Below are 16,084 nucleotides of genomic sequence, written 5' to 3'. Positions count from 1 at the left end.
ATTCTACAGCTTATTAGCTCTGCTATGTCGGGCCAGTGACTGACATCTCCATGCTTCAGTCTCTTCATCTGTAAAATGGAAATACAAAGCGGGTGGGAGGTGTTGTGAGGATTGAGTAGATTAGTGCATATAAAGTGCTGGCAACATTGCCTGACATGTCACTGTCTGTTAGCTGTTAGCAGTAGTTGGGCTTTTTATAGAGGGCTGGTGACTTGTGCTTGTCTGAATGCAGGAAACCAGGCCTGTGTAGCCTTAGGTCTGTTCTAACACTGAGATTTTGTAGTTGAGTGCTGACTGTGGTGCATAAACTGAGCATTCGGATACCTACATATCACACCACAAGATTTTGGAGAGGCTCACTCTGCTTTAATCCCTGTTTCATCCAGTTTCTCTTTTTCTCCACATGCCTTCACAGAGGCAAGGGGAGCATGCTGAGTCTAGAATTTCTAATCAAAGCTAACCACATCCCTGGCATTGTTGGATAATATTACAAATTAGGCACGTTGTTCCTGTTTTGACTCAGAATCACAGCAGGAAGCAGCTAAATAAAACTGAAACAACTCACAAGTGCCTTTCACATAAGTGATTAGGGTAATCGCAGTTCTGTACTTGCCAAAGGGATTCATTCCCTCTTCATTTTTTCCATGGAAAGCTTGCTTTGGGCCACAAGGCCTTCTCTTTGAATGACTGCGCCATTATTGGCCAAGTAGTGCTGATAAATGGTACCTGTGGGTTGTTGTGGGATTTAAGGAGATGATGCTTGGGAGCGCCCAGCACAGTAGGTGGCACACAGTAGGTGTATCCTTTCTTACTCCTTCTTCCTCTAATTAAGGAGAACACTCTACACCAAGACACATACCTCTTCTGAATAGTATAAAACATTGCTACTGAAAGTATCTAGACCAGCAGCAGCAGGATCACCAGGGAGCTTATTAGAACTGCACAACCTTGGGTCCTCCGGAGCCTATTGCATCAGCATCTGCCTTTAACAAGGCCCTTGGTGATTTGTTTGCACACTGAAGTGTGAGAAGCACTGGTGTGAACTCACCAGGTAGGGATGGAACCAGAGATGGAGGTCTTATTAACTTCATGCTAGTAACTCCCTGAGCTAATGGGCCCATGAGGAATAAATTTGGTCTAAAGCCTGGTCATTTGGAAATCAGCTAAATATACTTTACTCAGTCAGTTTGTGTAACAGAACTCTCCAGTGGCATGTGGGTCTTTTTCAGCAGTGACAATAAAGTTTATTTTTTAAATATACTCCACGAACGTTGTTCTGGTGTGGATCTTAATGTGGAGAAAATCAGAGACCTTTTCAGTAAGCATTTCTTTTGTTTCTATGATCATGTTCATGTTAGTTTATTGTATTTGTATTAGTTTATTTGTGGGACTGTCCCTTAATATTTCCCAAAGCAAGAAGATATTTGTGAATGTTTTCAAGATGCATTGTACAAGATACTGTTTTGAATTTGATCTGTGGAGGAGATGTTTGGTGGCCTTGGAAATCCTTGGAGAGTAATAGTGTGGTGCTAAGAAGAGTTGGCCTGAATCAGTTCATTCCTGGGTTGTTTGCTAAGATTGTCTGCTGAAGGTGGGTACATGGAAAACAAGATGGTAAGCCAAGGAGGATGAAGGGAGGCATGCCTCTGGACCACTTCCAGCTCCCAAATGACTGGATCTTGGCCATCCTGCTTTTCCTGCTAACTTAGAACTGAACTGCTTATTCTAGAAAATGAGAGGCACTGGGGCCATGTAGGAAAGGGATAGCATTGGACCCAAGTACTAGACTTTCAGTAGTTTGTTTGCAGGACCAGGGTCCCACCCCTTTTCCAATTGAAATGTAGGCAAGGTGGCGGCAAGCCCATGGCCTAGGCTGTGGGAACTCATAGAACAACCATAGTGATGACCACTGCCTTGGATTGCAGCCTACTCTGAATGTGCGCACCTGTGCTAACTACTTTCAGGTGTGTTGTCTTGTTTCATAGACTCATTACATTTTTATGATGAAGTGAAACCCGTGAATTGGCTCCTCCAGACTTTTCATTTTAATGACAAAAAAATGGATCTCCAAAGAGGAGCTGGGATTTTCCAAGATCTCATAGTTTGTTCCTCACTTTTTATCCATAGGAGAATCATAGAAGAACCAGATAATCTTGTCTCTTATAGAAAGAATACCCTTACCCTTCCACATTCCCGTGGTGGTGGTGTGTTTGCTTTTTTATCAGTCTTAACCCACGGGAGGCTGCACACCTTACATAAGAGGCTACCTGTTCTGTTTGCCAAACAGCAGCCCAAACCCATCACTCAGCATGTCCTTGGCAAGAAGCACAACCTCAGGCTGACACTGTTTCCATGTCCATGAGAAATGATGTGTATAAACAATGGCCAGTAAGATGCTCATCTGTTGGGAAGACAACAGAGGGCAGGGCTGAGAGCATGGCTTCCCTGCTGATTATCTGTGTTCAGATCCCAGCTCAGCCGTGTATAAGCTCTTGGTTCTTGGGAAAACTATTTGTTTTCCTCTCTGAAAAATGGGAGTAGAAATAATGAATACTTTTAATAGGATTATTTTGAGGATAAATGTATTTATTTATGTAGAGAACTTGGCACAGCACCTGGCACAGAGTGAGCACTTAATGAATTTTGACTGTAAATAGTTATTACTGTTCCACTAGATTCAAATTTCTTATCTTTGGCTTTAGCCGGATGAGTGAGGAGATTTGTACCAACGTCATATATTCTCCTCTTCCCTGAAAATTCCTCCACCTGAGTCCTATTGAGGTGCTCTCCATTATAAGGAGTCCTGTGAATCAAAGTGGTATGTTTACTGTAAAGAATGTGGAGGATGCAGTTCACTGCATGGTATTGTTATCTTCATGAGGAAGCCAGGAGACATTTATTTTGGCTCTCTGTTTTAGAAAGGTGTTCTCCTCATGAGGACCTGTTTGCCTCTGATCTTAAGGACACTTTGAAGCATACCGAGCAGGGGTCTGCAAACTTCTTTGATAAAGGGCAAGATAGTAAATATTTTCAGCTTTGCAGGGCAGAGTCTCTGTCGCAGCTCCTCAACTCTTCTGTGGTAGCAGCCACAGACAGTGTGTAAGTGATTGGACGTGGCTGTGTTCCAGGACAACTTCACTTACAAAAACAGGGCTCAGGCCAACCCCTGATAGAGATATTCATGGTTTTTGTGTTTCCCTCTCAAATGCTAGCTACCAGAAAAGCTTAGAGTCAAATCTGAATCATGCTTTTAGCAAATATGTACCTACACATTAAGTATACTAATATCACTCTTGCTTACCAGTTTTTACCCTGTTTTCTCACATTTATATTCCATTTGTCATAATTATAGCTCCTATCTTGACTTTATCTTCTTTCACTGTGTTTTTGTTGTTGTTGTTGTTGTTGTTTTTGGGAATGGGATAGGACTGTAAGTAAATAAGTCAATTATATCTTGCTAGCTTAGAAACCAGGACTTGAGAAACCACTTCTGACTCAAAGTTCAATCTATGTGGTTAAATAGGGAAGCAGACCATAAGATGTACGCCCAGTGGTGCACGTTGCTGACTCGCAAGCTATGTACAGGCTTTAGCAGTTAGTGTGGTGATGTGTGCCCTCTAACCTGAGATGTTGAGAGAGGGGCAGAGAAGAGGATTTCTTGTAGCCACAAAGTTTCATTCTTTCCTCTCTCATTGTTGTAGCATTTCTTTTAAGTGAAAACAGCCTTTCTGGTTTGCAAGCCTAACTCTGGCAGGAAGACAAATTATTTTTTTACAGTATCAGACACGCGGTTTCCTGTCTATGTTTAACTTGCTAGCAGAACATCTCAGCCAGCTGGTTCCCTCTGGACCCATTGTGTCCTTAATGTCGTCGCTTTACGCCATCCACCAAACCCACTCTGTGTACTGATCACATGCCTTGAGCATTTTGTTGACTTCCGTTGCTTTCTGAGTAAGGGAAGTCTTAGAAATGCTGCCCTCTTTCTCCCAAATCTCATTTTGTGTTTGTTCAGCTCCAACACCAGGGAGCTGGCTTCTTGGGGAAATGATTAGTTCTTGCATGTAAGAAATGAAAAGAGTAAATGGTGTTTTGGTAGCTCTGGGGGATTTTAGGTATGCTGCCTTGGAACTGTGCACTCACGCCTCAAAATAGCTGGCTTTCCAGCTGTGCATTTTTGTTTCAAAAGAAACAAACCAGATTTACTTTCTGGTCTAAATGCAGAAGAAAAAATAAGTGTGGAAATATGGTTGAGAAAAGTTGTTAGAAGAGGAAGAAAATTATGGATTAAAGTTGCTAGTCTCATTCCTGAGAAGAGAAATCAGTTATTTGAGGTGATGACTCAGAGCTGAAGCAGCCTTTGGTTGTGAACCAGCCTTGGTTAGAAAGCACACTTGGAATTCATCAATATGGCCCTATGTCTGGCCAAGGAAATAATAAACATTTTGCATGCTAGAGGACACTGTGACTCAGTTGAAGGAAGCTTAGAATGTATTTGAACTGCATTAAGGCAAAAGCAACTTACTTTTCAAGATTTTTTTTTCTCCTAAGTAGCAAAGTAAACAAAGCTGCACTGAGGCCAGATGTGGTTTCTGGTTGTGAATATTTGTACTCTAGAACCTCATTCTGGTATGAATCAGCAGAGTGGAATCCAGTATGGACACAGGCTGTCTCAAATTCCATCCACTGGATATGAGTGGCCAAGAAAGCAATCGGACCCATACTGCTGGTGCTGTAGCAAGATTCTGGTGGTTCCTCTGCAGCCTCAGGTCTCTCCCACTGCGGCCTCCATGTGTTCCATAAACTCCACACCCATAAGTAATGGCAAGAAGGGTCCACTGAGACCTTTTGTTGCTTTGCAAGTGTCTCAGTGTCCCACCAGGGGATAAAAAGGCTCAGGGAGGTAGCTAACCACTGTGAAATTGACTTTTATTTCCTCCCACGTATACTCCAGAGTCTGTATTCACCACCATTTGGACATCTGGATGACTTGCCTTTGGAAAGTCTTTTTTTATTCTAAATTGCTCCTGCATGTTACCTGTTGTGGAAAATATCAATTTTGCCATTACAAATTATACTTTTTTTTTAAAAAAGTTAACTTTTAGAGAAATAATTTATATTTGCTTGTCTACTTTTAAAAATATACATTATATATGCCTTTTGTTGCCTAATTAGAGGGTACAGTTGGTTCCAATGTCAAGAACAATTTATCTGAAATTTAGTCATTAAAATTATTTCCATGTCTTTCATTTTCCAGGCCCCATCCTATTCAAAATACCTATTTCTTCCACCAGGCTGATGTAGTCATGCTTAGCCTTGGCTGCACATTGGAAACACCTGAGGAGCTTTAAAAACTACTCATTAACTGGGTCTTACTCCTGCAGTTTCTGACTTAATTGGTCTGGGGCCTGGTATCAGGAATTATTTTTTAATTCTTCAAGATATTTTAATATGCAGCCAACATTGGGAACCACTGGACTCAAGACAGTTTGTTCTGCCAAATCTTTTTATATTTTTCATCACATTCCCCCCATAGCCTGGAAAGGGACGGTAACAATTAAAGAATGGCAACTACCACAGGAAGGAGCCAAAATTCTGCCTTCGAAGGTTAGAAGAGGAGAAAAACCAACCTGTTTTATCCCATCCATGGAGGAATAACAAGACTCTTTAAGAGGGAATATTATTTTGTTTTCTACAACAATTTACAAGCAATTGCTTTAGAACAAGGTCAAGGGTCTCACTGGCAATAGGCATCTTAGCTTTTAAAACTGATTAAATTATACATTAAAGGAAAGCACATTTTAAACCTTAATGTGTCCAAAAGGTTGGATGGCAAGGTTTGGGTGCCAGTGCCTTGGCAGAGACAAGGCAGGGACCAGGGAGGCTGTTTGCATGATTTTAGGAGGTGATAAACTCAGGTGGGAAGGAATTGCAGAAGCCTGTGGTTCACCTGGAAAGCCAGAGAGAGAGAGAGAGAGAGGATGTATTTTGGTGACTTAATAGGTATTGTGAATAATGAATATGCTTTTCCAAAGCAATCTGGTCTCCCTGTTGGAGAGCATCCTGAAATAACTTAAGAAATGTACCTTGCTTTCAGGTTTCCTGAGAATATGAGGGCCCCTAGACAGAGTACAAGGTGTAATTCAGCCAGCCAGCCAGAAAAAGAATTAAAGAATCAAGGCAGGTGTGGGGATCCTAACAAAACCTAAGCTTTTAGTAGTCAGAAGACTGTAATAACACAGAAAAGAAAATGAAAAAAAGATCTTGCTCCAAAGAACATATATCAAGTGTGAAACTCTCTTTGTGGAGGGACAGATGTGTCATCATTTCCTGGACAAAGCCTGGTACCTTGTAGGCACCCTCCTAATGTTGGTTGCCCTCCTTTTAAAGTCAGAGCAAGAGAAGTAGCAGGAATCTATATCCTAAGGAGGAAGATAAAGGGTGAAAAGCACAGTGGAAGGGATGCCTAAAAGAGCAAAGGCTGAATCAGGGTTTTAATGACCTGAAATGACCAATTTTCTAAAACTTGACAGGTAGATGTAAAATCAGACATATAGATTCAAACAATCAGTTGCAAAGGAGCACTTGTCAAAGCACTGGCTGGGAATCTGCTCATGTGATGAAGACCCCAGGGTTTAGAGGTGAGTTAAGGTCATTCTGAAATCAGGATGATCTGGCTGAAAGAATCAAAACAAAACAGAAAGAACAAGCCATCAAGAGCCTTAAACTCCACTCGGTGGAAGAGGAGGTGAGAGTCCTGCTGTAATCTTTGCTACACAGATTATATTCCAAGTATTATATCTGTGTCTATCAAAACACATGATGAAGAATCTTAAATAGCAAGTGTGGATAGATCACTTTATCCTTAGAAAAAAGGTCCTGGCATTTATTGGGTGCTATATGCTGGGCAGGCTGATTTTAGGGTCTGATAGATATGTCAGACTTTAGAGTCTCATAAATATATCTCTTGAAAAGTAACCGAAGAAAACATGGCTGTTCAACCTGAAAATGAAATGATTTAGGGGATATGAGTTTAATATCCAGCAGGAGTTTGATAGTTCTCATCCCATAGAAAATGGATTCATTTTGTTGCTTTTCGCTTTAGAGAACAGCAGAAGGACCTATAATAGAAGTACACAGAGGCTACATTTGACTTAATGTAAAGAATAATTTTAAACATATCCCAATATTTAGACTTTATCCCAATATATCTGCAGTTAGAAATATTGTGATTTGATTATGGAATGATAACAAAGGAATGGTGTCCTTCTACCATAACATTTTCAAGCAGAGGTTTTACCTCTACCTCTCATGGGTATTCTAGAAAGAGGTTATCATACTGGATTAGAATACATGCAAGGCTTTTCCATCTGGGAGAGAGATAAGAAGGAAATAATACAAAGGAGACTGTGCCATGGGATAGGAGAGGTGGAGAATAGCTTTGTTCTGAAATATGTGCAGTTGGAATAAAACAACCACATTGATTGGAGAGAAGACTTCTTTCATCATTTGGGGAAAAAATACTCTCAAAATATATCCAGAATGTCAAACAGTGCTGTCAATAGCTAGAAGTTAAATTAAATCCTTCATTGCTAGTGAGCTTACTGTCCTTTTGTTGTTTAATTGAAATGACTTTTTATTGTTTGCCTAAATTGGTGTGCTTTTTACTAGGATGATGAATGGGGAAGCATATCTCATTCTACACTCCTCCACCAGTTAATTGACTAGAAAATTATCATGGACCATTTTCTCATTGGCTAGTGCTGAATACAACTATACCAGAGCTTTGCAAACAATTCCACTAAGAAATTTTTTGTAGGAGGAAAGCATCTCTATGGCAGAGTACCAAAGAACTTTACTTTATTTTTGCTAAACTCTTTAGCAAGAATAACATTTACCTCTGAAACTTGAATGTGTAAATGAATCACTGAGAGAACTTTTAAATGCAGATTCTGATTCAGTTAGTTGAGGACAGCGCTAAGACTCTGCATTTCCAGTAAGTTGGCAGGGGATGCTGATGGCTGCTGGTCTGCGGGCACACTTAGAATAACGAGGTGACAAGTTATTCTTTATGTAACATGCCAACAAAATTTTTAAAGGTGCAGAAAATGATGGCAAGATCTTTGAACTCTGCAGTATGAAGCATATATGTGAGTGCTTAGCTTTCACTCTCTTTCTGTGTGTATGTGTGTATATAGATACTCAGACACAGATACATTCACATATATACATCTAAATATATATACAGTACAGTCCATATTCAGATTTCTTCAAGGTTATGGGTCTATTGTTTAAATTCAGAATCCAGTCAAGGACAACACATTAAAATTGATTGTTTTGCCTCTGCAGTGTGTTTTTTTGGTTTTCATGACATTGACTTTGATTTAAATAGGTCAGACCATTTCATTTACTTTATAAAGGCACTTTGTAGATTTGTCTGATGATTTGATTAATTCAGATTAAACATTTTTATAAAGATTCTGGTGTTTTCATTGTAGGAAATTTTTTTTAAACAGTAATTCTGCAAAAAAACAAGGTTTTCCATTTATATTCAGTCCTGTTAGTACCAAGACGACTACAGATGCATACTTGGATGATAAACCAAGTTTAAAAGCTCAAGAAAATGCTAACTATAAAAGCCAGGAATAGTGATTCCTTTTTAGAGGAAGGGAGGGATCTCCGATTGAGTTGAGGAACATGAACAGACTTCTGGGGTGGCCAGCAAAATTATGTTTTATGACCTGACCAGTGGTTACAAGAGTGTTGATCTTATAGTAATTCACTAAGCCCGACACTTGTTTTATGCACTTTTCTATATCTGTGTTTTATTTTGGAATGAATTCTTTTTCACAAGAGAGAAATCAGAGTAATTTCTCTAATTTTGAAAGCCATGCCGTGCTCTTGGGCTAAGTATATTATTTTAAATACCCTTAGGAGAAAGGAAAGAGGAAGAGAGGGCTAACTTTTTTTTTGGGGGGCAGCGGGGGTGGGGCGGGGGGAGACGGTCTCCTTCTGTTGCCCAGGCTAAAATGCAGTGGCACCATTATAGTTCACTGCAGTCTTGAATTTCTGGGCTCGTGATCCTCCTGCCGCAGCCTTTTAAGTAGCTCAGATTACATGCCCACACCACCACATCCAGCTAATTTCTTTTTTTTATACAGACAGGGTCTCAGTATATTGCCCAGGCTGGTCTCAAACTCCTGAGCTCAAGTGATCCTCCCATCTCAGCCTCACAAAGTGCTGGGATTACAGGTGTGAGCCACCATGTCTGCCCCCCATTTTTTTTTTAATCATCTGAGTGGCTTCAAAGTTTTGTTCTTTCCATACCACCAAGATATCTCCTTAACAATGAACTCTGAGATCCATTTAATAATTCTGAAAATTTCCAGTCACTTCTGTCACTCATAGAGGCCAGACTTAGTTGCAAATAAGGAGCCATTTGCAAATGTCAGAGTCTTGTTACATAAATATTTTTTTTAAAGACAAATGTCAAATTCTTTTTTTTTCTGTCTTCCAAAGATAAATGTTAGTATGCCATAAAAAAATGCAAACTGGCAGAAAACCTCAAGGGGAAATCCTGTGGTATACTTTCCTTTGGAGTGATTGAAAAGTAAACAATTTGTCTTATAACTTGAGTATGCATGTGCGCACACACATGCACACGTGCATGCGCACGCACACACGTTGCTCTCAGCCTCTTTTATGTGCTTTGTTATGCCGACACTAGTTCCTAAAAGGAACTTAAAACTGAACCTAATTCAGTATTTTAAATAAAAGTCACTTGATTAAAAAAATAAAAACGTTCAATTAAGGCCAACTTAGTAAATAAAATCCTATGTGGATCAGTTAATGTGTCTTGATAAAAAGCAAATCAACATAGCTGAATTTGGGAGATAGGCTCCTACTTTAATATTTGAAGTAGTTTGGCAATTCCTCCACTCGATAAAGGAGTTTAGGGCAAAAATTTTGTGGGATACTAATTTATCCGAGCAATAGAAAGGGACACGGATGACAGTTTTTCGCACACCTTGGTGTATTAGTACACTAATGAGCCTCAGATGCCAAGAGAGATTCTTGTGAAGTTGGCAGTGAAGCTCTAACCACAAGGATGTTCACATGCCAGCATGTTCACCTAAAGCAAGAGTATATATGCAACTGGCTGAGATCCAGAGAAGGAAACTGTGCTAAAGAGAGATAGCTGAGGGGAAGGAAGAACTTCCTGTCTCAAGTCATGTTAATTATAACATTAAAAGGACAGCATTCATTTATTGAGTACTTACTAGGAACAACTTTTACTTAACAAGAATACTTATTTACTAAGTAGACAAAAATGTTGTAGAAGCAACCAAGGTTCAGTATCCTCCTCTGTAAAATGAGGGTAAGAGAATCTAAAAGTAGATCATATTTACAAAATAAATTGCCCAGTGCCTAACCCAACAAAGCACATCGTATATGAGTTATCTTTCTTATTGTTACAAGATTTCGAAGGAGGGCTTCTCCTCATTCTCCACTGGGGAGCCCCCTTCCCACTCCACAGAAGCTCTGACAGTATCCGCAGTTGTCCATGTGCAGCACAACAAATCAAGCCAGGCAGATGTCCCACTGGCACTAGTTACCAACTTCCTAGAGAAACCCATCAATCTCCAAATCCCTGCTCTAGCAAGTCCTGGAGAAGAGGCTAGAGCCCAAATGCCTTCACTCTGCCAAGGGAGCTTCCCTTTTTGTGTGTCTGTGCCACGGACTTCTTGAAGTAGGGAAGCCTGTGGACCCCTTCTCACTGTGATGTTTTTTAAATGCATAAAATAGAACACGGAGTATTTCAAAGAAAACCAATTACATTGAAATACAATGATCAAATATTTTAAAAATGAATTTGTGTTATAGTAATATGTATTTCTATAATAATGCTTTAAATAACAATAGCAGCAGATCTAAACAATTGAAATGTTTAAATGATGAGTGTAAATCACATGCTGAGACGTCTGCAACAACAAACTCATAGGTACAGCTAATACTAGGAAATATTAATTTTTAATTAAAGGTTAGAGAAAATAAAAAAGATGCAATTTTTGCCCGTTCAAATTCACAGACCCACTGAACTCTATTTATCGAACCCAGGCTAAAAATGTTTACTATTATAGCCTCATTTTTTTATGGACCTTGGATAAATTCCACCCTTATTTTTAATGCCCTTCAGAGCTATATCTAGTTCAATGTTATTACTATTCATGGAAGGTCCCAATAGTGCGACAATTACGTTTTGAGCTCTGCTAAGGTCTAGGCCATGAGAATAGGCACTGAGAAAAGAAAAAGATTTGGGGGTTCTCCTTCACATAAAACTTTTTATTTCCTGGCAGGAAAAAGATGCATATTTACAGAGACACTACTAAACTGTGGTTCTTAGTTCAGAACAAAGGAATATAATCCCCATACCCAAAATATACTCCTTTAGACACATTATACAAGAATTGCCAATGTCACTTGGTGGATGGCTGTAAAATCACTTAGTCCAGGCTACACTAAAGAAAAACACTTTATCAAATTGGGAGCTTACATAAAGTCATTCTTCCCCCCCCCCCCCCCCCACCCCCCACTCCTGCCCGCACAAACACAGGGTCTTGCTCTGTTACCCAGGCTGGAATGCAGTGGCAGGATCATAGTGTGCTGCAGCCTTGAACTCCTACCTCAAGTAAAGTAATCCTGCCTCAGCCACCCTAATAGCTGGGACTGCAGGAAGCACCACAGTGCCTGGCTAATTTTTTTTTTTTTTTTTTTAAGTTTGTGTAGAGACAGTCTCACTATGTTGCCCAGGCTGGTCTCGAACTTCTAGGCTCAAGTGATCCTCCCGCCAAAGTGCTAGGGTTTCAGGCATGAGCCACCACACCCAGCCCAAGGTCATTGTCACTCTTAGTTCGCTGTCACCAATATGAAGTTTAGAGATCAGGTATGGAGTTGACATCAGAAGTCTTACCAATCAGGCAGTGCTCATTGTAAATACCAGCTTTGCTGTTGCCTAAATTTATCATCTTGGAAAATTACCTAAACTGTCTGATCTTTAGCTTTCCTATTTGTAAAATGGGGTTTATAATAATAGCAGTTTCTACCTCATAGGGCTTTTCTATCAATTAAACTTAAATATTCTATAAAATCCTTAGCAGACAGCCAGGAACTTAGTAAGTGTTCAGTTTATGAGTTTCTCTGTGACTGCCGGCTGATGAAAAGAAACGTTTCCTGTTGGTCTTCGACTAAAGGAGATGCTGGCTTGTACCTACACCAACAGCTGTTGGGTTTTCTAGTAGCAACCCAAGGGTTAATACTGCCAGAGGGTGTGGGTGGCTCCTGTTTAGATAAAGCCACATCCCAAAGCTTCCTTCCAGCCCTGGTTGCTATTGTTAGAGTTTTTCACCACCTCTTTGAAGTTTCAAGATTGACAGATGTTATTCAAGAATTCCTCCCCCTCAAATTTTGTAAGTGTAAGTTTTCTAAAGAAATAACAGGAAATTTTAGGAGAAAGTAAAACTTTGGTTTCTGACATTGAACTGGGGATTTCTAGAATCTTCTTCAGTCAGTGGCACACATAAACTTAAGGGGATTTCTGTTTTTGTGTTTCCTTTAGGCTAAAAAGGAATTGAAATTAGCAAATACAACTGTTTTTATAGATAGTTAGGAATTATAAAATAAAATTATCCATGATGAATCAACATTTCATTTGGACGTTTTAGTGAATTAAGGACACAGCTAAGTAATTATGCAGTTAATATTTAAATTTTTTCAAATTGTATTTCTCATATGTGAAAAAAAATTGACTACGTATTCACATTTGGCCAAAGTGAAGTCTCTCCAGATTCTGCCAATGAGGTTATTAAAATAACACCTCTAGAACAGGGGTCGGCAAAGTTTTTCTGTGAAGGGCCAGATAGTAAATATTTTAGGCTTTCTGGGCCAGATCAGATCTCTGTTGCAGGAACCTCTTAGTTTTATTGTTTTTTAAACAACTCTTTAAAAATGGGGGGGGAATCATTCTTAGGTCATAGGACTATACAAAAGCAGGCCATGGGCTCTTGAGCCATAGTTTGTCAAACCTTGCTGTAAAATATAAAAAATTTGAGAAGTATCATTCCACATAAGTAATCATTCAGCTTCTAAAATAAACGTTTGTTGAATACCGTAAATTGCCCCATTCTGCCCCAGGCGCTGGGTATATCATGGTGATCAAAACAGATCTGGCCACTACCCTGCTTTGTCAGGAGAGAAGCAATCAGATAATCAAGTGGATTTGTGATTATAAGACATTCCGTGTAGTTATAGACACAGAGAATGGAGACAAGTGGGTACTTCAAGCAAACACATTCATTGGATACCACATATAATGGAGGTGGAGTTTCAGGGAGGGAGCATTGTGGAAGTGGTAAGTCTAAGTGGAAATGCCGACTGCTGGATCGGCTGTTGTGTTTGAACATTAGTTCATCTGCCCCCTTAATTTTGTTCTCCAAGTTTATACTTTGCTGGACAACAGGACAATCCATACATCTCCACAAGAGCATCTTTTTTTTCTTTTGCATTCAAATCGTTCTGTAATTGCTTTGTCCCACCCCATTTCTGCCCTACTCTTGCCTGTTCTTTGTCCCAATCCAAGCCTCCCAGTGTAAGAATTTGTTTTTAAGAGTCAATCACCAAATTTTCTCACTTTCCCTATACTTTTAAAATGCATTCATGTATCTTTCTAAAAAATGGTAGTTTTTTTCCTCTTGGTTACTGGAATTCTGATATCTTGGGGTTACTTCTCTGGTTACTAAACCCAAGATTTTCATCTAGAATCTATAGTCAGTGGAAGTTGGCATTTCCATTCAGACTTAGCTTAAGAACAAATAATTATATTACACATAAACCTTAAAAATTGGTATGTACTAGCTTCATTTCTCACTGTTTCATTAGATGAAAGTATCAGATGCTGGGCCAGGTGCAGTGGCTCACACCTGTAATCCCAGCACTTTGGGAGGCCAAGGCAGGCAGATCACAAGGTCAGGAGTTTGAGACCAGCCTGGCCAACATGGTGAAACCCTGTCTCTACTAAAAATACAAAAAAAAAAAAAAGTTAGCCAGGCATAGCGGTGCACACCTGTAATCCCAGCTACTTGGGAGGCTGAGGCAGGAGAATCGCTTGAACCCAAGAGGCGAGGTTGCAGTGAGCAGAGATCCTGCCATTGCACTCCTGCCTGGGTGACAGAGCAAGACTCCATCTCGAGAAAAAAAAAAAAAAGAAAGTATCAGATGCTGAAGCAGCTATGTTGACTGGGGTATATAACCTGGGGTTCATCATTGTGAGCCAGGAAAATTTAGGACATGAACACGCACGAGGAGTTTAGGAGTGAAGGTTTAATAGGCAGAAGAGAAGAGAAAGCGAAACAACTCTCTCTATAGAGAAAGGAGTCTGCAAGCAGAAAGGACGGGCCGGTGGTGAATATGCTGGCTTTTATACTCTGGTTTGAGGAGGTGGTGACTGATTTACATAGGGCTCACAGATTGGTTCAATCAGGTGTGACGTTTACATAGTGCATGGGGAAGACTGGTCACCCCACCCTAATCTTATTATGCAAATGGGCTTTCCAGTTGATCAGTGCCATCTTGTCTACTCTTTATTGTACACATGGCTGACAAAGAGAAGGGAAGATGGAGCTGCCATCTTGAACATGTCCTTAGTTCCTGCTGGCATTCACCCGTGCAAGCTCCCAGCTTGCCTGTCTATGTCTGAAGCTCAACTTTACAGGCTGCTCTTTGTTAGAAAATGATGTGGGGCTGCTTTTCATTAAAAAGAAACGCCTTACTGAGGACTTCCATACCCTTACTATCTGCCCAAGTAACTTCTTCTTAACTCCTTTATCAGTACCATTTAGGTGATGGGTTCCCTTTGAGAGAATTTGGTTATATCCTCATTCCACCTGGACTATATTCTCATCACTTTTTTTTTTTCTCTTCAAACACCTACTGTAGATGAAAACTGACAAATGAATAATCAAAAGATCCTTCTCTGACATGGAGTTTGGGTCCATACCACCTACCCATTTTTTTCCTTTCTATTCCCCAGGTGCAGAGTAGTCAGTATGGGATAATTGCTCTTCCTTAAATAGATCATATATTCCTTCTCCTTAACATAGCACTCTTTCCACTCATCGCTGACTTTTCCCATTCTTCAGAGACCAATTTAAAGGCAGTTTTTTGATACTGTGCCTTCCATGTTTCTCTAAGCTTTTCCACATTCCACTAATATTATAGATTACATTGTACATTTAGCCCCTATCCCAGATGCCATATATTGCTTACTTGTATATATGCCCTAAGTCCTCTACTGAGGTACTCTCTGAGGGCAGTGCCATGCCCATCATAGACACTCAGTAGTGATATATTTAATGAATGATTCTAGGATCTGAGCATGAGGCCTGCTCATTAATGGGTACTTTGGAGGGCAGATGGATGACACATAAAGCAATAGAATTCTGGCATATTTGCCCAATGAAAGCAGCCCAGCACAAGCTCCCATTGAACTAGAGCTGCCTTTTGCTGTCTCCTGTCCACTGTCCGTTTCTATTCATGTCCTTCTTCCAAAGAGGAAAACTGTTTCACCAGAGCCAACAAGGCCAGCACATGAACCAAAGTTTGATGCACAAGATATTATAGTTAGATATCTGGTGCTAAGGACTCTCCTTGTCAGCCCACAGGAGCCTGCTTCAGAATTCCACGTCATAAAACTGCAGCATTTCCATTTTTAACTTATTTTACCTTTGTGGCAATGTTTCCATTGTTGCTATTAAATATTTCAGTTCCATGAAACTATAACTCACATGCACACTGAAAAGAGGAATGTTGGGTGGATGTAAGATAGCTGTCCAAAGAGATCCTTTCCACGGACTCCTCTCCATGTCACCCATGGGCCCAGGGTAGCCTGAATGCTGATCAGAGCAGAACAAGTTGGAGTTTGAAAAAGAACAAAGATTTTGGTGGAAACTGGCACGCTCTGTGTTTTTACCAGATATCATACATGCAGATATTTTGAAGGCAGAAGCTGTGTCATTTTTTTCCATGTTCCCAA

General features: G+C 40.1%; 1 protein-coding gene across 4 annotated transcripts in view; it reads left to right on the top strand.

The window, feature by feature from the left end:
* Nucleotides 1-16,084, top strand: part of TGFBR2 (transforming growth factor beta receptor 2) — an 87,292-nt gene that overhangs the window by 48,266 nt on the left and 22,942 nt on the right. For 2 of the 4 annotated variants that reach the window (XM_058443171.1, XM_058443170.1), the window contains one exon: nt 6,531-6,638. The exons of the other annotated variants lie outside the window; for them this stretch is intronic. In XM_058443171.1, the coding sequence (XP_058299154.1) occupies nt 6,531-6,638 (108 nt within the window). The remainder of the gene's footprint in view (nt 1-6,530; nt 6,639-16,084) is intronic. 4 annotated transcript variants of the gene reach the window in all.

Source organism: Hylobates moloch, unplaced genomic scaffold (genome assembly GCF_009828535.3).
Source record: "Hylobates moloch isolate HMO894 unplaced genomic scaffold, HMol_V3 SCAFFOLD_8, whole genome shotgun sequence".
NCBI classification, from domain to species: Eukaryota; Metazoa; Chordata; class Mammalia; order Primates; family Hylobatidae; genus Hylobates; species Hylobates moloch.
Note: the sequence above shows the minus strand (reverse complement) of the source record. Positions and strands in the feature narration are given on the sequence as shown.